Here is a 26,511-nt window from a genome sequence, read left to right as displayed (position 1 = left end):
TCTGCACCCCATAATGATTCTGGGTCCATACTCCCAGAGGGATAAAGAATAGGGAAGCTTCCAATGGAGGGGATGGGATATGGAACTCTGGTGGTGGGAACTGTGTGGAATTATACCCTTATTATCCTATGGTCTTGTCAATCATTAAATCAATTTTTAAAAAAAGTCAGCTTGAAAATGCTAAAAAAAAAAAAATCACACAAAGCCGAGGCCTAGGGGATAGGGAGAAGATTATGCTAACTGAAAGAGGTCAGACACAAAGACCACAGGATTCCATTTATATGAACTGTCTAAACAAAGCAAATCTATACAGACAGAAATCAGACTGGTGGCCTGGGACTAGAGACTGGCATGGAAGAGTGCCTGAAAAAGGGCATGAGTGATCTTTCTGGGGGGTGATGGATTGTGACAATGATAGTACAACTCTAAATTCACTGAACCAGGCACTTTAAAAGTGGTGAGGAGCTATACGTATGCATCTTTGCTGTTCAAATCTTTGAGAGAAACCCCTTTACTCCTGACATTATAGGAAAGGACTGACACTGTGCTATGGATCAGTAGGAGTCTGAGGAAAGGTCAACCACAAGATCTACTAGGAAGAACAGAACTTGCTCAAGTCACTGTGCCACCTCCCAGGTCACATCGGTCTGAGTGGTGAGTGAAGGAGACTGAGTAAAGGATATCTAGCCCCTGTGTAAAGGAAAGTAGCCTCAACTGCAGCAGAATGTTTTCTCTAGCTCCCTAATATTTAATCCTTCATTAAACGCCACTAAAACGATGAAAACTATTACAGAGGATATAGTATATCAATACTAGGTGAAGGCAAGAAGAGATCTGAGTGAAAACCTTATCCAGAGTCTTACTGTCCAGATGTCCAGAGGTACTGCATGGAGACATTAATTCAAAATGTACTGATTGCCTACCCTGTTCCATGCATGGGACTAAGTGGCAGGGCAGCCTACCCTGGGAAGGAACAGCACAGAATAAAGCAAAGAAGAGATGAAGGGTGTACTATTTTCTGTTTCTATGGGCCTGTTGATGAGTCCATTTTAAGATTCATACTAGAAAACTGATGGCAGTCAGTGTTAAAAAGCTCTAGAAGGGGTCAGGCAGTGGTTAAGTATATACATTATAGTGCACAAGGATCCGGGTTCAAGCCTCTGGTCCCTACCTGCAGGGGGAAAACTTCACAAGTAGTGAAGCAGGGCTACAGATCTCTCTCTGTCTCTTTCCCTATCTATCTTCTCTCCCCTCCTCTCAATTTGTTTCTCTATCCAAAAATAAGTAAACAAAAAAACAAACAAAAGAAAGTTCTAGGAATATAAAGTTCCTTATAGGAAATCCAGATTGTTTAGCTGACAAAATGTTTTATAGTGTAGGAGAAAGGCAAGAGATAATGATAGGATAAGCCAAAAATCTGAATTTAATTTTCTCCCAGCTACAAACTCCCCCTCAAATTCCCATTGACATATAATGTTGTAGAAGTTTAAAGTATAGACATACTGATTTGATACATATATAGAGAAATAGAGAGGCTGGGTGGTGGTGCACCTGGTTGAGCAGTTTTTTTTTTTTGCCCCCAGGGTAATTGCTGGGGGCTTGGTGCCTGCACCACGAATCCACTGTTCCTGGAGGCTATTTTTTTTCTCTTTTGGTTGCCCCTGTTGTTTTATCGTTGTTGTGGTTATTTTTACTGTTGTTATTGATGTCATTGTTGTTGGATAGGACAGAGAGAAATGGAGGAGAGAGGAGGGGAAGGCAGAGAGTGGGAGAGAAAGATAGACACCTGCAGGCCTGCTTCACCACTCATGAAGAGACCCATCTGCAGGTGGGGAGCTGGGGGCTTGAACTGGGATCCTTGAGCCAGTCCTCACACTTTGCGCCATGGGCACTTAACCCACTGCACTACTGTCTGACCCCTTAGCTCATATGTTATAAAGCGTAAGGACCCAGGTTTGAGGCCCCGGCCCCCACCTACAGGGGGAAAGCCTTGCAAGTGGTGAAGCAGGGCTGCAGGTGCCTCTCTCCCTACTCCCAACTTCCCTCTCTATTTCTGGCTGTCTCTATCCAATAAATAAAGATAATTAAAAAAAAACAACAAACAAGTGTTATATAAAAAAAATAGACATTTTGATTTGCAAAAGATCTCTCATTTCTTGTCAGAAAGGCTACAGTTTGGAAAGCATGGCAGAAACTGCTAGTTGTCTCTTAATATCCATTCTCACCTTTCATAATAAAATGACTTCATGTGTGGAACAAGAATTACATTTCCCAGTTTTTCCTACAGCTAGATTTGGTCATGTGACTGAAAGGAGATAAATGGAAATGTGTGCCCTCACAAGGCAACTTGTCCTGCCCTGACTCTCTTGCTTCATTTTCCTCATCTACTGGCTGGCATGTAGATGTGGTAAGTCATTCCTAAGGTGTACCGTTCAAACACATGGCCCAGAGTTGCCCATCATATTGTAGCTCTAACCATTAGTTTGGATCTCTATTAGAGTCATCAAGCCTACAGTTCAGGGACAGGGATAGATTCCAGATGATCCCCACCTGCCCCTTGTAACTATTTCCTGTTCACTCACCGGAACTCCATGAGACATGAGGGTGTTGGGATTCATTAGGGTTACAAGTTGATGCAGGAGATCAGGCTGACTATCAAAGAGTTCAGGGGTCAGCTTCTTCATCACCTCCTCTAAATGTTCTGCTGCCAGTGAGGGCACCCCATACCAGGTCTTTGGCTCACCCCTATCCAAGGAGAAACGAGACACAGAATGAATGGTTACGTGGGAATCCCCCACAGTCCTGAGGGAGCCCTCCATGCCTGCTGCCCTGGCTTCCCAAGGCCCTGACTCACCAGTGGAGGTAGTTAATGGAGTAACTCCAGTGATCCTCAATATGCCAGCAAAAGGCTGAGAAGACCATGCCCACGTAAAGCCAGGGTACCTTCATGCCAGAGATGTCTGCATTGATGTGGCACAGTACAGACTGCTCCAACACTGGCATCACATTCAGGTTCCAACCACTGGTAGCATATTCCTATAAGATCAGATCAACCGTTACTATAAGGATCGTGCTAAGGAGTGGGAAATCTTTAGTCTAGGGAACCTTACTTTTTACGTCATAGACTTTTTCTAAGTCATCTAAGACATATAGGTGTTCTCAACCCCCCCACACACATATACACACGCACACACACAAAATCAAGGAAGTTTACAGATAAGACAAACCCTTGCCTACAGAAAATAGTCAATCTCAAGACTAGAGATGCTATCCAGACCAGATGACCCTGAAGCACATCATCTCATATAAATCTCACAGCAACCAAGGTAAGGCAGGCTACTTTAAGATACTAAAATACTTGACTAGATGACACAGTAGACAAATAACCATGAATCACCCACTCACCTCTTCCTCAGGGGTTAGGTGCCGCTTACTATCGCTGACAGGGAAACCACTGCCAAATTCTTTGGAATGGATGTCAGCCCCATATTCAACAGTCACATCTTCTTCAATGCTATTCACCAGCCGCCAGAACTCCTTCTCCACAAGTTCCGTGGGTACCATCTAGGGGTACAGGGTTAACAGATGACCATGACCCATAACACCCTGGCTCCACTAACCCAGTAGAGCTGACACAATCAGGCACCAACACCTACGACCACAGCCCTCCATCACCTACGTGCACAGGCATGTTGAAGTAATCAGCTTTAAAGGAGTCGGCCATCTCGCCAAAGCTCTGCAGAGTGTATTCCCGGGTAGCCTGCTCAAAGCCAAAGGCTTCCGGAGGGCGCTTACACTCCTGAAACCCAAAGAACATGTCACCAAGGCAGAAGCAGGTGGAGAACCCTCAGAGGTAGAGCTGGAATGAGGTAATAAGAACGCACAGAGAAAAGCCCTATATTATAGCTCCACATTTTCTCCTGCACTTCAGCTGACTTGTCTTCTCATTTCCCAGAGGCACTTCTACCAGGATGTTGACCTTTCCTTAGAGCTATTATCTAAACCATGGGATCTGACATAAGGATGCTATTCATTTTTTTTTAGATAGGACAAAAAAATTGAGAAAAGATGGGGAGATAGAGAGAGGGAGAGATAAAATACCTACAAGACTGCTTCATTAATTGGACCCCCTACAGGTGGGGAGCAGGGCTCAAAACCAGGTCCTTGCACTTGGTAATATGTGTGTTTAACTGGGTGTGCCACCACCCATCCCCCACCCCCCTCAAGGATGCTATTCTATGTTTTTCTTTCACCAATTTTTCTTCTTGAGCTAAAATGTGAGTTTATACAGGATGCTCAGGGAAGAAACTACAGGTCTGGGAAAACGGGACCAAATGTTCTAGTGCCTTAGAGGATAAGAAATGAAGGCATCAACATCTATACCACACCCTATTCCTGTTCCTCAGACTGCCTCAAAAGATCGGTGTGCTTTACTTTTATCTAAATTCATGGTTTTAGACAAAAGCTATTCAAATCTTGGGAGTAATAGTCTATAAAAACTGCTGAAACTCCCCCCTAACAGAAAGACTCTCCACTACTATCAAGGTCACTATGCACTACAGTGATCTCTAAGGCACACTATCTTACTTCCTTTTGGTAAAGCTTTACTCTTGCATTCCTCCATGTCTCAATTTGAAAATGCCTTTTCACCTCATTCAGTTAAAGTTCACATTAGAGCAAACCAATCTAATTATCAGAATAGAAGGAAAAGAAGTATAAATATTATACCCATATGATCTATCTGACACATACATACATGGATAAAACTTAATACAGAACATGAAAAAGTAACAAATGAAAATATACAATATGGTTCAAAGTTATTAAGGATAGTTTTTTATATGCAATAGCACAAAGCTGAGAAAAATATATGCCAAATTAATAACAGTAGTCTCTAGCTAGTGAAATAAGAAAATTATCTATTTTCCAAGTCTTAAAAGAAACCTTGGGAATCAAAAGAACAGGGAGTCGGGCGGTAGGCAGCACAGCGGGTGAAGCGCACGTGGTGCAAAGCGCAAGGACCGGGTGTAAGGATCCCGGTTCGAGCCCCAGGCTCCCCACCTGCAGGGGAGTTGTTTCATAAGTGGTGAAGCAGATCTGCAGGTATCTACCTTTCTCTCCCCCACTCTGTCTTCCCCTCCTCTCTCCATTTCTCTCTGTTCTATCCAACAACGACAACAAAAATAACCACAACAATAAAAAAGGGCAACAAAAGGGAATAAACATTTTTTAAAAAGAACAGTATTTTCTTCATATTCTTATCCTCCAAATATCATTCTTGACACTTTTCCTGATTACTATCCTTAGCCATTTGCTTCTCTTTTAAATTTCTACACCTCGTAATTTTGATAACACACAATCAAACATCTGATTATAGGTCATAACACACAGTCTGTTTAATCGTGCTCTCACCTCCCCAGGTGGTCTGGGAACTTATAAACACAAGAAAAGTCTGATGACTCCCATCCCCACCCTCAAAGCTCTGTCCAACCTAGTTCCACCCCATGGGCCCCAAGCATGACTAGCAACTACAAAGTAACTTTCAAATAAGCTAGATGAAGGAAATGCAGGTATGGGTATTTTAGAAAGCAATTGTAGACCAAGCATGACTGGAAAAACTACAAAGTAACTTTCAAATAAGCTAAATGAAGGAAATGCAGGTATGGGTATTTTAGAAAGCAGTTGTAGACCAAGCATGACTGGAAAAACTACAACGTAACTTTCAAATAAGCCAGATGAAGGAGATGCAGGTATGGGTATTTTAGAAAGTTGCTGTCGACTAGGGTTGGGAAGGTCTTACCGCCATAACACACTTTGGGCACCTCCAAACACCCTTGGGTATCTCAGGCAGAGGGGGCAACAGGCAGAAGATGTGGTAGTTATCATCACAGCCATCACACAACAGGAGCTTGTCATCCTCATCTCCACGAGAACACATTCGGCATACATACGACTCGATCTGCATGGGGAGCAAGGCAAAAATTCACTTACCTAAGCCCTGTTCAGCCTTCAAATACCTCCAGAAATTACCGAAGTCCACAAAGCTCTCCATCAGAAACCTTCTGTTTGTGCTGGCTGATCCCTAATATCCCTGTACAGACTAGTCATAGTAGTTCTGGAAGGCCATGTACCTTCTCCCCAAAGAAAGGGTGAGCAGTCTTTCTTATTCAACCTTGTCTCTCCATTTTTATTCACTCAATAAGCATGTATGTGTTCAACATTATGCTAGACTCTGTGACAGTGATAAGACCTTTTAAAGGTATAGAATATTCCAAAGACATGTATTCATAAAAATTCAAGGGATGTGTGGAAACTGACAACAATGGCTCATAAAAGGCACTGTGGGAGTTGAAAAACAAGATCAGAAGAGAAAACACAAGTAGAACCTGAACTGGAATTGGCGTATTGCACCAAAGTAAAAGACTCTGGGGTGGGGGAAAATACAGGTCCAAGAAGGATGACAGAGGACCTAGTGGGGGTTGTATTGTTACATGGAAAACTGTTACGCATGTACAAACTATTGTATTTACTGTTGAATGTAAAACATTAATTTCCCAATAAAGAAATTTAAAAAAAAAAGGCACTGTGGGAACCTAGGGAAGAAAACACTTAAATAAGTTGGAGATAAAAGAGGGACTGGCTTGAGGAAGGACTTCATTGAAAAGGAGACACCACTTGAAACTGACTGAAACCTGAAGGTAAAATGAAGTCTGACAACAGGGCAGGGCACAGGGGAACTCTTCCAGGTAGAGAAACAATATATGCAAAGGATGGGAGGAAGAAGGCATAGTATGTCTCAGGGGAAAAACAAACATGCCTACAAGCGGTTCAGAGTAGCTACAGCAGAGAAATGAGGTGGGCAGTGCTGGGGACTGAGGCTAGAGGTCAGCTGGGACTGGATCATGCATGGTAATGAGGAGCTTAGCCTTTATCCTGAAGCACTAGAGAGGGAGACTCCTTCTCTGGACTCTTATACTAGCACTTAATGTTGACAGCAATTTGTTCCATGTAAGTTGGCTTTGCTTTTCCCAGTTAAGTGATCTATCTGAGGGCAGGGCCCCCTCCCAGCCCCCAGGCCCACTTTTCTTCTTAATGCAACCTGGTCCAGTGCCATGCTGGGGAAAAATCTGATTGAAGAAACAAGAAACAAAGCAAAGCAAGAAACAAGAAACAAAGAAGTCAGGGCTACGTCCTTACAAACTGGGCATTGCTGTGGTTCCTCCGAAGTCTCATCGTCATCTTGGTGCAGGGCTCTGGGCTGTGACTCAGCTCCTCCTTGGTCTCCAGAAAGGTCTTGGGTGATGTTGATTCCACCTTTACATCTCCACTTAACTCCTCCTTCACCACTACAGTGGGAGGACACTCAGGGCCTTCTTTATCTGTGAGAAAAGTGGCCTCTAAAGGACAGATCTGGAACTGTTAGAGCTCCACCTTCTCTCCCAAGATGAGACCATCCTTCATACTGCCCCAGCCCAGCTGTCAAGTCTCACCTTTTTTCCTGAGTGTCTTATCTTTGGCCATGAGGCCCAGGCCCATCATTTTGGGGCCTGCCCCATAGATCTGTAACTTCTTCAGTTCCGGATTCTTTTCAATGTCTTCCTCTGTGGGTTCCGGCTGGGAGGAAAGAAGGAAATGAATCAAAATTGCTAACTGGGAAAGAACACCATCCTAAAAGAAAAATAGCTTTAGACTGTATCCCACTGAGCTTATGGCAAGGGCTGTTGCATAGGCAGGCCAGGATAAGAATTCAGAGCTGCTTTTTGGAAACTCGGGGTAAGTGAGTTTCCTCCTCAGCCCTCTCTTAGAAAATGGGAATATGGGGTGTGAGTAGACAGCATAATGGTTATGCAAAGAGACTTTCTTGCCTGAGGCTCTAAAGTCCCAGGTTCAATCCCCCACACAGCCCATCAGCCAGAGCCTCAGCTCTGGTTTAAAAAAAAAAGGGGGGAGTCCGACGGTAGCACAGCAGGTTAAGCACACGTGGTGTAAAGCGCCAGGACCGGCCTAAGAATCCTGGTTCGATCCCCACCTGCAGGGGCATCTCTTCACAAGTGGTGAAACAGGTCTGCAGGTGTCTATCTTTCTCTTCCCCTCTCTGTCTTCCCCTCCTCTTTCCATTTTTCTCTGTTCTATCCAACAACAATGACATCAATAATAACAACAATAACTACAACCATAAAACAAGAAGGGCAACAAAAGGGAATAAATAATTTTTTAATTACTAATATGATGTGCTAAATTAGATGGCCAGGCACAGTACTGATTTTGTTTGGAACACTTAGCACTTAAGCTTCTGTCTTATACTAGGACAGAACAAGTCAGGAAAAAAGAAAGGCAACACAAGGGAAAGTTATTACATGAGCAGCTCGAGACCCAGCTTGGAAACTCAGAGACACCACTGCTCAGGAAAACACAAGGGAACTAAGAGAACAGAAAGTGGGACAGGGAAAAAAGCCGTAAACAGAGGAAGTGAGAGGACTCTCCACCTCTGAAGCTGTGAATTAGAGGATGAGAAAATACTTACATCAGGCTGTAGTCTCTTGGCCCGTCGGCCATAGCTGTTGAACTTGGAAGGCTGTACAGACTGTCGAAGGGGGATGCTATGGGGCTTGTATTCCTTGTCTTTCTCCTCATTATCAAATGGGCGTGTATTGCACTGCTGGAGACAGATTGAAAGGTAAAAGTCAAGCTATGGGTCTAAGCCCCCAGCAGCAAGGATGTCTCTACTCTCACTCAGTGACAATCCAAGTTCCCTAAAGCCACACCAACAGACCCCGTTGTTCAACTGTTTCACCACTGACCCCAGCAACACCTTGAGATTCCCTATGCCTTGCTCATCCCACTCTTCCCCAATCATCTTCTTAACTAAGTCAGATTTAATCTTTTCCCAAACCTTTCTAGTCCCCAAGATCTTTCCCTTCTGTGAATTCTTCTATCAGTTAAAATACCATTGCAGGAAGTGACACAGTGGATAAAGCTTTTGGACCCTCAAGCATGAAGTTTGTAGTTTGATCCCTAGCATCAGGTGTGCTTTGGTTCTTTTCCTCTTCCTCCTCCTCCTCCTCTCTCGGTAGTAAATAATCAATCTAAAATAAAATAAGACACTGACACATGACAGAGTAGGATGGTCTACAAATAACTAGGACCTCTGAGTCTAGGCAGTGTGGGAAGAGAAAGGGAATTAGCACCAGAAGAAAAGGTAGTATCTAGGTCTCAAGTCTCTAGCCCACTGAACCAGTTCCATTAAGAGTAGTGTGGAATTTTGCCTCTGAGGAAAAAGCTTCCTTCCACCCCAGTCTGCCACCCTTACCACCAGGTTGGCTCCTGACTGGTACATCTCATAGGGATAAACGATGCGTTCATAGTGGGAGCGCAGCAGGGAGCCAATGTTTTTGCCTGGTGGGTAACTGAGGCGCTGGGCTACCCGAGCCCACCGACGGTCTTTGCAGATGGCTTCATAGCCACCTTCTTCTACCACAATCTGCAAAGAGGAAGTAGAAAGCAACATGGATGTACTGTGTGTATGTATATGAACAAGCAGACGTATGGAAAGGGCAATGAGTACAACTCCAGCACCTCACTCTACTGGAGAGCTGGTCCCTCCCCCCCCCCACCACTCATACTCCAATTGCAGCAAGAGATGCCAAGAACTCTGATGACAGCTTGTGTGTGCTACCAGGCTGTGCACCTTCTATATGTAGCCTATATATCCAGTATTTAAACCAAAGGAGTCCCCAGAATATTGAGAATAGTAGGATGTGGTGTGGGAAGGGGTTTAACAAAAACCTGTTCTTACTTTGCTGAGGCTGTAGAGATCCAAAATCCGCCGCTCTACATTGGGAATCTTTAAGGAGGAGCCCTGGATTTCCCAGAACTTGGCAATCTGGTCCAAGTAGTTCAGTTTCACTCTTGTCTGGGCCTAGAGAAGATATGACTCAAAGAAGCTGGCCTTTCCCTCTACTTGACCCCCTCTTTTGGACTAATCTTAGGTACAAAGAAAGAGAAGAGAGCAACCCACTATCAGGGCCTCTCCCAATGAATTAGATCCCAACCTTCAGGTGGAGCTTAGCCCAGCACTCTCTCATCTCTGTCACCATCTAATCAACAGGTCCCCAAAACATAAAGAGGCAGGTCACAACAGGCAAGGAATCCTATTCTCCCCATAGTACCTTAGCTTTCCAACGTTCTCATTTTTACTCTTCTCTCTCATTAGCCAGCACTAACTCTAGAAAATTTTCCCGTCCCATACCAAGTGACATTTTGCCTTAGCTGTACTTCCAAAGGCCTAGTCAGATTAGTGTCTCTCTCTCTCTCTCTCTCTCTCTCTCTCTCTCTCCCTCCCTCCCTCCCTCCCTCCCTACTACCCCACGCCTCCAGGGTTATTGCTGGGGCTCGGTGCCTGCCTGCACTACAAATCCACTGCTCCTAGAGGACATTTCCCTCATTATTTTTGTTGCTCTTGTTATTGTCTACTGTTTTTTTTTATTGTTGTAGTTATTATTGTTGTTGTTACTGATGTTGCTGTTGTTGGACAGGACAGAGAGAAATCAAGAAAAGAGGGGAAGACAGAGAAGGGGAGAGAAAGACAGACACTTGCAGACCTGCTTCACTGCCTGTGAAGCAACCCCCCTGCAGGTGGGGAGCTGGGGGCTCAAACTGGGATCCTTAACACTGGTCCTTGCCCTTTGCGCCATGTGTGTTTAACCTGCTATGCCACCACCAAGCCCTCTTAATTTCTCTTTTTAAACAATATTATTTATTATCTTAATTTATTGGATACAGACAGTCAGAAATTGAGAGGGACGGAGGAGATAGAGAGGAAGAGAGACAGAGAGATACCTGCAGCATTGCTTCACTACTCGCAAAGCTTTTCCCTTGCAGGTGGGGACCGGGGGCTCGAAGCTGGGTCCTTGTGCACTGTAACGTGTGCTCAAACAGGTGTGCTACTGGGAGTCAGGCGGTAGCACAGCGGGTTAAGCGCATGTGGTGCAAAGCGCAAGGACCGGCTTAAGGATCTCAGTTCCAGCCCCTGGCTCCCCACCTGCAGGGGAGTCACTTCACAGGCGGTGATGCAAGTCTGCAGGTGTCTATCTTTCTCTCCCCCTCTCTGTCTTCCCCTCCTCTCTCCATTTCTCTCTGTCCTATCTAACAACAATGACATCAATAACAACAACAATAACTACAATAACAATGAAAAACAACAAGGGCAACAAAAGGGAAAAAAAAAAACAGGTGTGCTACCACCCAGCCCCAGAATAATTTCTCTAGAAACTTGTATTTCCATGGTATGAAGTTTGTCCTGACCACGTAGACTGATTCTAGAATGGTGGTTCTCAATGAAGGGTGAACATGAAGGGGCATGTAGAAATGCCTAAAGACATTTTTAGTTGTTGTAACTAGGGAAGGGGACTACTGACATTTAATGAGAAGCTGGGGATATGCTCATAAACATCCTACAATGAGGAGAACAGCCTCCACAATAAAAACATGTCTGGTCCAAAATGTTAGGAGTACTAAGGTTGAGAAGACTAGAAGACAAGTATTTAGTTTATTTATTGTTTGGTTGGGCCTAATACCACCTTCCTCTCAAAATATCTAATAAGGTCTATGAATATATAATAATGAGGGAAAGGAGTGGTAGCACATCTCTGACCTACAGCTTCCATGGGAAACTCCAGGTCCTTACTGAGAATTGGCTTCAGGGCACCCACTTTCATTACTCCAGGGTATTCTTAAATCTTTAGCAAAGACTTCTCCTATGTATACAATAGGCCTCAACTTCCTATACAGAATAAAAGGGAGAGGGAAAGTCTAGCTGCTCCTTTCCAACTCTGTAATCAATCCATCCTTCATATAGACTAGTTTTTCAATTGCTCCCACCTACCCACTCCATCTCTCACCGTACCAACTACTTTATAAGAAAGGTAAGAAGCACAGAGTTGTGGATAAATTAAGACCAAGACATGTTCAGCTGATCTGAGTAGGGAAAGTTAGTTGACAGGAAATTCACGTTTAGCAAACCTCTGTGGGAAAGGGACACATTCAGAGCTCTAAAGTTTCTTCCATGCCCGTTATGCAACTTCACAGAAGAGTGAATAAAGGCCCAGTTGGGCAAGTACCTCATGAAGAAAAGGTATGAAGAAAATGGGATCAGAGTGCAGGTATCCATCCTCCCAACCCTACCACCAGCCGCTAGTCCTCTCACCTCTAATTCATTCAGCCTCTGGATTCGAGGAGTAAACCTGAAGTTGTCCACTTCTACAGCAAAGGGTGGCTGCCAGTCCTGAGCAGTACAGAGGGAAAAGGGAGTTGAGTTATTTCAGCACAGTGCAAGACTACTGGCAATAAAAAGCAATACAGCACCCTATTCACTCTTTCCCAGGCCTTTTAACCCAGCAAATACTCAACCCTCCAAACCATATATACAGAACTAACAAAAGGGCCTAATAGCCTCTTAAGTTCACATCTAATACCCCATGTGCATACCCTGGAAAACTTCTCCCAAAAGTAAACTACTAGGATTCCAAGAAATTTAAAAAAATGGTGTTCAAAACAGCTAATTCCAAACTCTTCCCAAATCTACATAAACTCCTTATCCCTTAGGCATGTGTTATAGGACACAGTCTTGAGAGTATTGGAAAGCACAATAAAGATGGAGTCAAAATATCTGAGTTCATATTTTGACCCTACCATTTACAATCAATAGCCATGGGATTTAACCTTCCTGAACCTGTTATCTCATCTGCACAGTGAGTGTATGAATTGTTGCCCAGGCTTCCTAACAAGACTGATAAGGATAATAAAGCTGGCTTTTAAATGAAAATGTTATTCCAAAGATCACCATTATGCCTTTGACAACTAAGGCTGACTACGCCAACAAATGCAGGGTCGCTTAGTGCCTAGTCCGGCAGGATAGCTGAAAGGGTCTGAGACAGATGCTGCTTGAAAGAATGAGGAGGGAGCAAGCATTTGAATCCCTCACCCAGCATGAGATGGTTTCCAGTGAGTCCTCTCTCATTTACCTGCCTGGTACAGGAAGTATTAGGGGAGAAAGCCTGGGGGGGAGGGGAATAAGGACTGGGAAGTCTGACTGAAGTAGCAAAGAATATGCAGATTTGGGGAGGAAGGAAATAATAAAACTTATTATGGAGCTTATTCTGTTCTACTCAAAGGGTGTCTGTGGAGAGCCCCCTCTTCAATGCCATTCCCTCCAAAACTTGCCACACAGTCCTCTCCTCCCCGATCCCTGTCTCCTCCTGCTGGGGTAGTGAAAAGAACCTACAGTAAACCTAGACAAAAGCCCTCATTTTTATAAAAGTGAGGCTCAGAGAAGAAATGTGATTCCTCCAAGTTCACATGCTAAGTTAGTGATAAAGCCAATACTAGAACTCATGACTTCTGCTGCCAGTTCAAGCACCTTTGCACTACACCAGGCCAACAGTATTCACACATGCATGCATATATGGAAGGGGAGGGGGCACTGTATGAGAAGAAAATTCTGTTGGCTTTTTCTTCATACAGACTTTTAGAAACAGGGCCAGAGAACTTAACACTTAATGCACACTTATTCATCCTCCCTGCTTTACATCCTAGCAGAAGCAGGTAGCAAATACCTAGGACTCACTGAAACAGGAGTCTCTCCCAAACTGGGGGGGGGGGGAATGCCATAAAATGATTTGGATCAAACCTAGAAAAGTTCTCCATGTCCTCTTCCCCCTATCAGTTGGGCACTCCCCTTAGTGTGTTTAATCTAGGTAGAAGGCATATTCCTGCTGCATCAAGCTCTAAATAAGAATAGGTGTAGCAACAAGCAACCTGGCAGAGTTAGAATCTCAGAGCAGGAGCTATGAGTGCAATAGTTAGGTGGGGAAAGCCCAGCAACATCTTCTGACTTGCTCTTCCTGAACCCATGAGCTCTCTCATCCTGCCTCAGTCCTGTACCCCTGTGTGCCAAATGCTCATTACATCAGTATCATCAGAATGGTGATAAGCAGCAGGCTACCAGATGAAGAAAGCAAGGGCCTGCCAACCTCCCCTGGGTCTAATCCAAGAGTACCAATATGCTCCTCCCACCCATCTTCCTTAAGAGTAGAAGTTACCTGTCTAGAGATTACGAACCAATGTCCTTTCTCGGGCAAACCTCCAATTTCCAAACACCACTTGGGTGAGGGCTTCAAATTCCACCCAGCTGGCCCAGAAGTCTAAAGATGGCCTGGGAGTAGCACTATATGAGAAAACAAACAGACCCAAGAGAGAGAGCCAGGTCTCTTAGACCACACAGGGGCACACTGTTGGGGTAGAAAATAAGTGTAACAAAGAACAGCATCCTATAGCATACATGTATGCTCAGATCCACCAGGGATATGTCACTTCTCCCCTTCTTGATCCCCCAACGGTAACAACACCTGCACAAATCCAGTCTGTCTGAGATCAATCCAACACAGAAAAATAGAAATTCAGGTCTCAACTACTCCCTCCCATCAGATATGATGCGTTCCCACATGCCTGCTGAACCACTTCAGGGAGTGACTCTTTGAAGCTGTCCATGACTCTAGCCTCTCCCTTTTGCTAGCCTTCCTGATCTCTCACTAGCCACAATCACTTCTTCACTATGGACAAGGATACCTCAGAGACCTGTGGCCAGGCTCCAACAAGGAAGAAATTAGCTCACTCAACACTTCCCAGAGGATCCATTTGAAACCAGCTTAGATCCATGGCTGAGCACCAGAAAGCACTGAATAAGGAGGCCTGCAGTGCCCTCCTCAGGTGGCATGAGGCTTTCCATCCCCTTTCAAACCAGGAGACAGCTACTCAAAAGCACCTTTTCAGACAAACTCCATTCCTAATATTGGAATCCCAAGTAGTGGCTGAACAACACGTATCACTTGTCCCCCACACCAGTAAGGTGAAAGCCTATCCTAATCTGGTGTGTGTGTGTGGGGGACTTCTCATGGCCCAGAGCCAAGCCTAGGAGCAAAGATAAGTATGCCCTTTGTCCATGACCTCTGGGAATCCAGTGTTCTAGAAGAGGCAGATTTCCACTGCTCCAATCTGTTTCTGGGAGGCCAAACTAATACACTATTCTCGAGAACTTCCTTTATCCCAGGACAAGGTGGAGTAAAATACTTACACCCCACTCCCAAGCTAAAGTGATGTCTTGAGGTGGGGGGTGGGAAATTATGTGCCTTTATTAAGAAAAGAAGGGGGCAAGTCCCTGAACCCATCTCTGGGGAACCTGTAAGACCAATTTCCCAAGTGGTCTACCAGGACCAGACAGAATATTATCATAGATGGGTTGGCTCCGCAGGGTGTGAGTAAATATGAGTCAACCTATACTTGGGCAAACCAACGACCACATCAAAACACCTTCAGAGTCACAATAATTATGACTTAGCTTGTGCCTCCAACATAGAGATGATGCCTAATTTAATCCAATTCCCGAAAGGCCCATGCACGGTACCCATTTCACGGCTCAGAGAGATGAAGTTACTTGTCCAAGGTCACACAGTTGGTAAGCTACAGAGTGGATTTTGAACTCGGGTCTGTCTCCCTTTAGAGTTGTGATCTCTCCACTACATCACGCTGCCTGACTTCGGAGAAATGATGACTGTGGATGGGAGAAAGGCCTTATTTAGTACAGCCTTGACCTGGGCGGTAACTAAGATGTGCTGGTGCCTATGAACTCTCTCCCCTGCCTACTAGATATCCCTGTCTTGAACCTTACCTGGAATGATTCTTAAGGGCAGGGTGGGAGTGGGTCTCAGATGCCAGGTCACATGGGACTCTCAACAAGCGAGAGATGCACTGGCCCCAACACCCTTTCTCCGACCCAAGCCGCCTTTACAACGGTCCCAGTCACCCTGTTACCCATATCTCAAGCTGCCCTCTGCCCTAGACTTCTCTGCTTCATCCCTTCCCTCGCCCGCGTCGACCACCCATCCCGAGCCTTACCGCGGGTGGGCGGATCTTGCAAATGCCCGACTTCTCGGCGATGGGCCTGATCTTCGCGATGTAGCCAAGAGGGTCTTGGAACTCAGCCCAGCTAGGTTCGAAAACCGGGCACTCTGGCGGCGGGAGGAAGTCGTCAGACCCCGGCTCCATGGTGGGTCCTAGGACTGGAAGGCTCAAACCGCCCTTACGGACTCATGGCGGCCGCCGCTAGATGAAGCCGAAGCACTGCTCGGAGATCAGGCCCTACACGGAGACGCCCGCCGCCCGCCACCCCTAAGCTTGCCGCTCGCCCAGCCGCGGACCTAGGGGGCGTGTAGCTGCCGCGATCTGAAGGTTCAGGTTGACACAGCTGCTACCGCTTCTTCGTTCTGCTCCGTTTCTCCCCAAACTATGCCGCTGCTTTCCAACTACAGCAGCCCTCACCGCTACAGCAACCTCAAAACCGCCGCGGCCTCCAGTGCCGCCGCCGCCATCTTGGTTTGTCAGCGTCTCCCCTCCCACTCACCACAACAAACCAGATCCCTCCGCGAGGTGTCCCTCCGAGTCTCTTAATACCTGGCATAAATCTAAACCCTAGAAAGCCTTCCTCTAGTGAGTACCGAGCTGAATCAGTTTGCTTGGGCTCCCTGTTTGGAAACGGGGACTCAAAAATATCTCCCAGACTGAGAACAAATAGTCCATCTCAGTGGCGGAGAAGCAATTTTGTAATTAAAAGCCGGATCCTCTTCCGGATGGACCGGCGGTGCACGTTTAAAGGCCAGATTTGCGCATGCGCATTATGGAGAAAGGCCGGAAGAGGAGCTGGCGTTGGTGGACTTAAATTGACACCCCTTCGATGACCTCAGCTCAGGCGCGAGCCCCGCCCCAACAGTCTCTCCCTCTTCTCCCGGGTATTTCCGGTGAGGGCACAGATGGTGGCTTCAACTGCCTGTTTTCAAGGGGCCAAGGGAGACATAATGGGCACCCAGCTCTAGGCTCAGACATTTCTGGAACTTTCAAAGAAGCGAAGCAGGGAGTTGCTCATTTTCCTGGGGTTATAGATATTTAAATGAACCCTAGGTCCCAAGAAGAGAAAGGAAATATTTAATCCAAGGTTATGCATAGATGCTTCTCAGAGATGGGACGTCCTAGAGTCATTGTTAGCATTTTAGTAAAAACTTTCTAGTGTGCTTTTTGTGTGCACCTTTATGTCATGTACTTCTGTAAGTTAAACAGATGTATATCTTTTTTAACTGTTGAATATTTACCAAAAGCATATTTATCTACAACTTTCCAGTGACAGCTATATGGAATACCTATTATTTACCCAGTTGTAAACTCACTGTGTACTTATCAGATATGTTTACCTGGGTTGTATTTAGTGTGTCTAGTCCTATCATATTCATTTAAAGACCTACCTGCTATGTTTATATTTACTCTTATTGTGTGTGATGAATTTTTAAAAATTTTTTAATATTTATTTACTTTCCCTTTTGTTGCCCTTGTTTATTGTTGTTGTAGTTATTATTGTTGTTGTTACTGATGTCGTCGTTGTTAGATAGGACAGAGAAATGGAGAGAGGAGGGAAGACAGAGAGGGGGATAGAAAGACAGACACCTGCAGACCTGCTTCACTACTTGTGAAGCAACTCCCCTGCAGGTGAGGAGCCTGGGCTCGGACCAGGATCCTTATGCCAGTCCTTGCGCTTTGTGCCACATGCGCTTAACCCAGTGCGCTACCACACGACTCCCTGTGTGATGAATTTTAAGCAGTTTTTGAATGGGTTTATTGCTAATTATAAATTAGCACTGAGCTCATACTTTGTCCATACACTAGGCAACTAACTACTGAATCCAGGTTATATATCAGTTGTGGATCCGCTACATATAGTTTAGAAACCTACTCTGCACTATTAAAAGTATTAGTATGCATGTTGATTAAATGTTTACTTTGTATTCCTCTATCAGACTAAATCTGTGGCTTTATTTACATACTTAGCACTTGGTATGGTAAGCAGTAATATTGAGTAAACAAAAGAAAAAAATATATATATATATCTTCCTCCCCTGCCCATACATGTGTATTTTTAAGTGACCTAGTATGTGTTGACCAAAAATAACGTGCACTCCTAGCAAACATTTCCTGTATATATTAAGCATCTGCTATAAGCCTGGATATGTTTGGAGAAGACGTGGAGTGTCATTCCTTCATCCAGTTAACTGTTTCTAATTCTATATGACATCCAGGTTAGGTATATTTTTTATGCCCACTTTAGAAGTGATCTGAGGACATCCTGTCTCAGGAAGCTGGGCACACCCTGGAGTTGGACAGACCTGACTTCTAGTCCTACCTGCTCTGCCATTCTCTAGCCATGCAATCTTTAACATGTCCTAACATTTTAAAATGAAATGACAATGATAATACCTACCTTGCAGTATTGTTGTATAATATCTGACACATTGAAGGTCTTCAAAATCTATTAACTGTTATTTTTATTTTTGAGTGATGACAACCAATTTATCAGAGCTCACTAAGAATTTCCTTTATGGCTGAGGAGACAGTGTAACTTGCATGCTTGAGGTTACAGAGATTCAATCTCTGGCACTACCATATGCTACAGCTGAGCAGTGCTTGGATCTATCTCCATCTGTCTCTTATGAAATTATGTAGAGCTTTAACAAAAATAAAAATACAATAACCAGGTTCAGTGGTGAAGCACAAGACTTACATGCCTGAGGCTCCAGTTCAATCCCAGGTAGCACATATACCAGAACTGAATGCTACTCTCATGTCTCTCTCTCATGAAAAAAAAGTAAATGTTAAAAACAGGACAAATATATTTCAAATATTTCCCTAACAAAGTAAATGTTAAAAACAAGACAAATATATTTCAAATATTTCCCTAACAAATATGTTTCCTATATACTATCTTGAAAGTTTGGAATCTTTATCCCACTTGGATTTTGAGAAAATGTGTTCTGAGTCATACAGATACTAAGTGACATCTTTCTAGTTTTCTAGGTAAAGCCTTACTCCCTCTCAGAAACAAAAAGTGAACAAAATGATTGGAATTGGAGGTGATTATGCTTACTGAAGTAAGTCAAGAGTTAAAAGATGGTTTCACTCAAATGTGGAATCTAGAGAACTGAAACAAATGAAATTGAAAAACAAACATACAAAAACCTAGAAGTAACCAAGCTGTCTTTAAGACTTTGTGGTTATTGCTGGGAAGGTGGAGGTCACAGAACTGTGGTAGTGGGTGCAGTGTAAAACTATACCCTATAATTTTTTAAAAATGTAAACCCCGGGGGCCCGGCGGTAGCACAGCAGGTTAAGCACACATGGAGCAAAGCACAAGGACCTGAGTAAGGATCCCGGTTCAAGCCCCCATCTGCAGAGGGTCACTTCACAGGTGGTGAAGTAGGTCTTCAGGTGTCTTTCTCCCTCTCTGTCTTCCCCTCCTCTCTCCATTTCTCTCTGTCCTATCCAACAACAATAGCAACAACAATAATAATAACAACGATAAACAACAAGGGCAACAAAAGGGAAAAAATAGCCTCCAGGGGCAGTGGATTCATAGTGCAGGCACTGAGCCCCCAGCAATAACCCTGGAGGCAAAAAAAAAAAAGCCCTATTAAATCACTAATAAGAATTTTTTAAATACATGCTCTAAGGCAAGGGTGAAAAAAGTGAACTGAACAATTTTCTGGGCAGAATACAGAAAGTATGATGATGCTAATAACAGTAAAATAACTAGCGTCTCACATGTGTAAGCATCTTCTTACACTTTTTTCCCCCCATACTGATTATTTCCCTTGATTTTTGCAATTGCCTTGGGAAAGATGTAGGTCAGTTTACCCATTCTATAGATGAGGACACAAACTCCAGAATGATTAAACATCTTGCCCCACTATTAAGCAGGAAAATTCTGTATTCTGGCCAAATGCTCTTGTCATTTTTCTCTTACCAGGAATAAAACTGGACAGGAATAAGGTGAGTAGAATGAAGAAGGTGGGAGAATATGCCAAGTGCTAGGATGAAAGAAGTTTAGCCCTTTTCATCTGAAGGCAGCTCAGCGAAGGGCAAAGGACATGAATCAAGAGTTAAGAGATTCCTTGATCAAGAATATGGAAGTCTGGACTGAGCTGAGATTATAGCCTGCACTGAGGTCCTTAGCTTAAACACCTAAGGACAACTGGAAATTGCTCAGTCTTTGAAGTCAGTCAGAGCCACTTCTTTACATAAAACGTTATTCAATTCCTAATGTACTTTTATGGACACTTTTATGAACATATGAAATACAGTGGTGAATAAGAGAAAATGGTTCTTGTTTTCTGAAAGCTGACATGTACTCACTGAGATCTGCCAAGTACTTCATCTCGCTGAGCCTGAATTTTCTTATTTATCCAATGAAATTAAATCACTGCTTTAAACCCAGACAGGGTTGTTAGGAAGATTTGAGATAATGATGGGCAAGGGTCAGGTGCTTTGAAATAGTTTCCTCTGTTTTAAAGATGAGGAGACTGAAGCCCAGACAAGTAGAAACTTACCCAAGTCACATGGCTAGTAAGTGGCGGCATCAAATTACAAACTCACATCTGTCCGACTGCCAAGCCTTTCTGTTAAAGTCTCAGGTGATGCCCCCACCCCCACCCCTATTTCCCAGTAAGGAAACAGGTTCCTTCCCCGATTGCTAGGGTTTTATTGTAGGGTTAAAAAAAAAAAAAAAAAGCAAGTGTTGGTGTATTGCACCAAAGTAAACAGACTATGACTGCCACCTCTCCAGATTCAAAGGGGGTCTCGAAACTTTACATCAGGCTCAACCTGACGCTGTTGACTGGCTACGGAAGAAGGGCAAACGCTAGAAGAAGAAAAGGTTCAGGGGGGTTCAGGACCTGGAAGACAGAGGAGGAAGGACCTAGTGGGGTTTGAACTGTTATGTGGAAAACTGAGGAATGTTTCATGTGTACAAACTATTGTATTTTATTTTTATTGTTGATTGTAAACCATTAATTCTCCCAATAAAGAAATAAAAAAATGAGAAGTAATAGGGAGCATACTCTGAACTGGAGACTGGCTTGACCTGACCCACCCAACTGGGAAGAGGGTTTGGTGTAGAGCTGGTGCCAAACTGTGGAGGCTTCACTGGGCTTCTCATTGATCACTCTCCCCCATCTATTATCATTTGGATGAACTGGATGAGAGTGACCCTGTGCCCCACTATTCTATTTGTAAAATAAGGCCCCTTTAAGTTCTAAAGTTGCTATGTATGATGATGTCTTAACTCCAAAAAAACTCTAGAATCTATTCTCTTCTATTCATGCCATTTTTCTAATTTTCTACTTTTGAGAGCCATTTACTACCTCTAGCTAAAAGTGTCTCCTCTAAGTGTCAAAGTACCTGTGTGAACTTATGATTATATATATAATTAATATATGTATTTATGGCATTAATAATATACAAAACAGTAAGATTATTATATACTCAAATGAATTATGATGATAGTGGATTATAAGTAGTTGAATAAAGTAAAAATTCCTTACACCACTCCACACTGATATAAATGAAATGAGGAAAAAGGAAAAAACTCTTATTGAAAGGACATAAAGGAATGGTGGAATTAGGAAATAGAAACTTGAGGTGAGTGGTCCGGGGGGTGGTGCAGTGGCTAAGGCACTAGACTCAAGCATGAGGTCCCAAGTTCAATCCCCGGCAGCACATGTACCAGAGTGATGTCTGGTTCTCTCTCTCTCTCCTATCTTTCTCATTAATAAATAAAATATTAAAAAAAAAGAAACTTGAGGTGAGGTAGTGGCACACCTAATAAAATGCACATGTTACCATGCAAGAGGACCTGTGTTCACGTCTCTGGTCCCCATCTTGGGGGTGGGGTGAGAACCTTCACAATCAGTGGAGGAGTGCTGCCAGTGTCTTCTCTCCCTACCTCTCTTTTTCTGTCTCCTTCCCTCTATCAAAAAGAAGGAAAAAGTGGCCGGGTAGTGGCACACCTGGTTAAGTGCACATGTTACAATGCACAGGGACCCAGATTCAAGTCCCTGGCCCCCACCTGTAGGGGGAAAGCATTGGAGGGGTGAAAGTGCTGCAGGTATCTCTTTGTCTCTCTTCCTCTCTATCTTCCCCTTCCCTCTCGATTTTTGACTATCTCTATCCAACAAATAAAGATAATTTAAAACATTTAAAAATATTTAAAGAAAAAAAGAGGAAAATGGCCATAACTTTTGTAGCAATAAAAAATAAATGAAGGAAAAAATAAATGAATAAACAATAATTTTAAAGTAATATAGCTCAAAATTTTCCTAAATGAAAAAGCAACAATTTAAAATAGGTACAGGGAGACTGGGAAATAGCTCCCCAGTAGAGTGTACACTTTGCCTTGTATGAGGACGAAAGCACCATGCAAGGGAATGCTTCATGATAATGGAGCAGTGCTGTGATCTCTCTCCTTCTTTCTCTCCCTCTCTGTGTCTCCTCTGTCTGAAAGGAAAAAAAGAATCCACCAGAGTAGAGGAAGTATACATGTGCAGAGCCCCAGTGACAACCACAGTGGCAAAACAAACAAACAAAAACAAAACAAACACCTCCCCCTCCAAAAAAAAAAGAAGCCCATAACTATCATGCCAGCAGAAGAGCTCACCTGGAGTGTGCCTACTTGATTCTCCCCCTGCATTTGGAAGAAGTTTTGGTGCTATGGTGTCTTTCCCTCCCTCTTCCTGTCTCTTTCTATCTGAAAAAGTCAGCCCAGAGTGGTAAAGCCCTGACAATAACAAAAAGAATAGAAAAGGAAAAACAAAAGCACACACAAAACAAACAAACAACCCATAGGTCCAATACCTAGTACCCAAGTCTCAACTGATTTCTAAATTCAGCTCTCTTCTAAAAAGAACCAGGGCTCCTTGGAAAACATGGCTGACTCTGGGGCTGGGCCTATGGAATTTGTGGAGTCAGGAAAGAAAGAGATGCTCAAAGAACCATGGACACTTTAGCCTGAAGACATGCACAAAGGACCTCTTGCTGGCCAAATCTGGAAAGTATGACTGTCGTTACATATAAAGAAAAAGCTGTGACTGTAAAGCTGAGGCAATCCCAGCCAGGCAGAGGATGCTGTATTTCATTCTCCCAGACATTCTATCTTCCCTCGAGCCTCTCAGTGAAATGATTTAACCACCCCCAAATGTTACTAATGGGTTATAAACAACTCATTTAGTAAAATAAACAACCATGAGTTCACGAGGCTATATACAATTACATTTGGGAGAAAAGAAAGCTTTCCCTTACACTGGAAAGTCAACCACCATGTGTCAAAAGAATGTTGTCATTAAAAAAAAAAAATCAATGGATGGGGTGGGGGTAGATAGCATAATGGTTATGCAAAGAGACTCTCATGCTTGAGGATCCGAAGTGCCAGGTTCAATCCCCCTCACCACCATAAACCAGAGTTGAGTAGTGCTCTGGTGAAAAAAAAATCAATATAGTGGATAAAACATTGGACTCTCAGGCATGAGGTTCTGAGTTTGATCCCAGTGTCCCATGTGTCAGTATGATGTTCCTGTTCTCTTTCTCTCCCAACTCCCTTTCTCATTAGTAAATAAATAAATGGGGAAACTTTGAGGAGTAGCAGGATATTTACAGTATTTCAACTTATCTATGGGGGGAGTACATTCTAAGACTCCTAGTGGATGCTGAAACCATGGATAGTACTGAACCCTATCAATACTTCTATACTTCTTTTTAAGATAGAGATAGAAAGATAGAAATACAGAGAGAGAGAGATTTAAGATAGAGATAGAAGGTAGAAATACAGGGAGAGTGATTTAAGATAGAAAGGTAGAAATACACAGAGAGATTTAAGATAGAGATAGAAAGGTAGAAATACAGGGAGAGTGATTTAAGATAGAAAGGTAGAAATACACAGAGAGATTTAAGATAGAGATAGAAGGTAGAAATACAGGGAGAGTGATTTAAGATAGAAAGGTAGAAATACACAGAGAGATTTAAGATAGAGATAGAAAGGTAGAAATACAGGGAGAGTGATTTAAGATAGAAAGGTAGAAATACACAGAGAGATTTAAGATAGAGATAGAAAGGTAGAAATACAGGGAGAGTGATTTAAGATAGAAAGGTAGAAATACACAGAGAGATTTAAGATAGAGATAGAAAGGTAGAAAGAGAGAGAGATATCACAATACCAAAGATTCTTTCAGTATGGTGGGGATTGGACTCAAACCTGGATCTTGCACATGACAAGACAGTACACTATCCAAATGACCTCCTATACTTTTTTCCTGTAAATGCATACCTGTGATAAAAGTAATTTACAGCTTAGACACAGTAATTAATAACAAAGTGAAGAACAAAAATAATTCTAACTGTATGTACTGTAATAAAAGCTATGTGAGGGAGTCGGGCTGTAGCGCAGCGGGTTAAGCGCAGGTGGCGCAAAGCACAAGGACCGGCATAAGGATCCCGGTTCGAACCCCGGCTCCCCACCTGCAGGGGAGTCGCTTCACAAGCGGTGAAGCAGGTCTGCAGGTGTCTAGCTTTCTCTCCTCCTCTCTGTCTTCCCCTCCTCTCTCCATTTCTCCCTGTCCTATCCAACAATGACAACAACAATAATAATTACAACAATAAAACAACAAGGGCAACAAAAGGGAATAAAAAAATAAATATTAAAAAAAGCTATGTGAATGTATTCTTTCTAAAAACATCATCTTGTGTATAGTATTTTCTGACTGCTGTTAACAGCAGGTAACTGAAACTGTAGATGGGGAGCTACTGTACATACTTTGAATGCATCGTCACAAGGTACTCAATAATCACAAAGGGAAAATAACTGATCAACAATGGACACACTATCTAGTCCAGTGTGTCACCTGGTGTGTCTTTAGCAATCCCAGAGACTGGGATATGAAAAACCTGTTGGAGTCTGGGGGTATAGATCAACCTGCCAATGCCTATGTCCAGTGGAGAAGCAATTATAGAAGCCAGAACTCCTACCTTCTATACCCAAAAAAAGAATTTTGGTTCATACTGCCAGAGAGGGAGAAATGTCAAGGGAAGATGATTAGAGGGCTCTGAAACCCAGTCCCATCAGGACCCAGGGAGAAAAGAGGAAAAAAAGGAAAGACATTTGGAAGTAGTAATAGCTGTAGGTATGACTTTAAAAGGAAGAAAAGATGGAACCATAGGGAAAAAATGGCCATACCTATACCTAATCTATAGATAGTTATAGAAATAATACTCAATCCATATCTATGACCTGGGGAGCCACTGCAGTTTCCAATGGAGGGAATGGGGATACAGAACTCTAGTGGTGGGAACAGTGTAGAACTGTACCCGTCAACAAGGGCTTAAAAGGGAAAATAAATAAATATAAGAATTTTTTTAAGAAAGAACTGTACCCATTATTTTTTAATTTTGTAAATCACTAGTGAAAAAATTAATAAAACTAATCATAAAAAGAAAACCTTTTAGAAAAAGAGTAATGAGGGTGTTTGGACTGCCTGTGTGCATACTTTTGGCTATACCATGCCTTCTGGCTGGGCTGCCCTTTCCCATTCCTTTCTTACTACTCCACTAACATCATGAACTTACACACCTGTAGGATTTTGCACATGCTACTTCTTTGATAAATGCCTTTCTTTACCAGGCTGATATCTACTTGCCTTTCAAGTGAGCTAAAGAGAAATGTCCAGAATCCCTTTGCTGATCCCTCCACCATAACCCAAGTTGGATTTTCCTTCTGTGCATTCCCACCTATGCTATGTTTCCTGATAGGCCTATATTTATTTATTTATTTAAAACTTTTAAAATTATCTTTATTATTAGAGACAGCTATAAATTGGAGGGGGCAAACAGATAGGGAGAGAGGCAGAGAGATACCTGCAGCCCTGCTTCACCACTAGTGAAGCTTTTCCCTTGCAGGTGGAGACCAGGGGCTTGAACCTGGGTCCTTGCGTATTGTAACATGTGAACCACCACCTGACCCCTATATTTATTTATTATATTTACCTGATCTCTGTCAGACTATCCACTGCTGAAGTTCTTGTCATGAACCAACATGGTCCAATATGGTAGACACAATCCAACAAGGGTATTTAGATTGAAAATTTCAGGCCCTTGGCTGTACTAGCCGCACTTCAAGTGCTCAATAACCCTATGTATCGAGGGAGGTATTGTATTGGACAGTGCAGGTGTGGAACACTTTTATCACCACAGAAAGATCTATTGGACAGCACTGATCTAGATCAAAGATCAGAATTCAGAGATTTCTGAATCTTCTGAATTCAAAGGACCTTTGTCCTGTGTTATGTATTGTACCTCCCCTCCACACCCCTGAGATTTGGATGAATCTAGTAAATCAAAGTATGACCTTTAATATGAGGACAGCCAATGACTTCTTGTCTTCAGAACCTCAGAGAAATGGGGAGGCACTGTTCCTCCACAGTATGGAAAGTGAGCTACTTGGGGCAGAGACTGTCTAGCATTGATAATGTAATGAGGAGGACTTTAGAAAGATGTGGAGGAAGAATGAGGAGGTGCCTTAGGGGCCCAAATACTTAG

At 43.3% G+C, this 26,511-nt stretch overlaps 1 protein-coding gene across 4 annotated transcripts in view; it reads right to left on the bottom strand.

The window, feature by feature from the left end:
• KDM5C (lysine demethylase 5C) overlaps positions 1-16,662 on the bottom strand; it is a 33,754-nt gene extending 17,092 nt beyond the window's left edge. For 2 of the 4 annotated variants that reach the window (XM_016191578.2, XM_060183530.1), the window contains exons 1-12: positions 15,952-16,661; positions 12,206-12,283; positions 9,797-9,919; positions 9,311-9,481; positions 8,525-8,659; positions 7,491-7,614; positions 7,198-7,379; positions 5,801-5,959; positions 3,680-3,799; positions 3,406-3,564; positions 2,855-3,036; positions 2,583-2,745 (exon numbers count right to left, since the gene is read on the bottom strand). In XM_016191578.2, the coding sequence (XP_016047064.1) occupies positions 2,583-2,745; positions 2,855-3,036; positions 3,406-3,564; positions 3,680-3,799; positions 5,801-5,959; positions 7,198-7,379; positions 7,491-7,614; positions 8,525-8,659; positions 9,311-9,481; positions 9,797-9,919; positions 12,206-12,283; positions 15,952-16,101 (1,746 nt within the window). In that variant the 5' untranslated portion in view covers positions 16,102-16,661. Of the gene's footprint in view, positions 1-2,582; positions 2,746-2,854; positions 3,037-3,405; positions 3,565-3,679; positions 3,800-5,800; positions 5,960-7,197; positions 7,380-7,490; positions 7,615-8,524; positions 8,660-9,310; positions 9,482-9,796; positions 9,920-12,205; positions 12,284-15,951 lie in introns of all 4 variants that reach the window. The other 2 variants (XM_060183527.1, XM_060183529.1) reach the window with 2 other exon arrangements.
• Positions 16,663-26,511: the final 9,849 nt, after the last annotated feature.

This window comes from Erinaceus europaeus, chromosome X (genome assembly GCF_950295315.1).
Source record: "Erinaceus europaeus chromosome X, mEriEur2.1, whole genome shotgun sequence".
NCBI classification, from domain to species: Eukaryota; Metazoa; Chordata; class Mammalia; order Eulipotyphla; family Erinaceidae; genus Erinaceus; species Erinaceus europaeus.
This window is presented reverse-complemented; position numbering and strand designations above follow the sequence as displayed.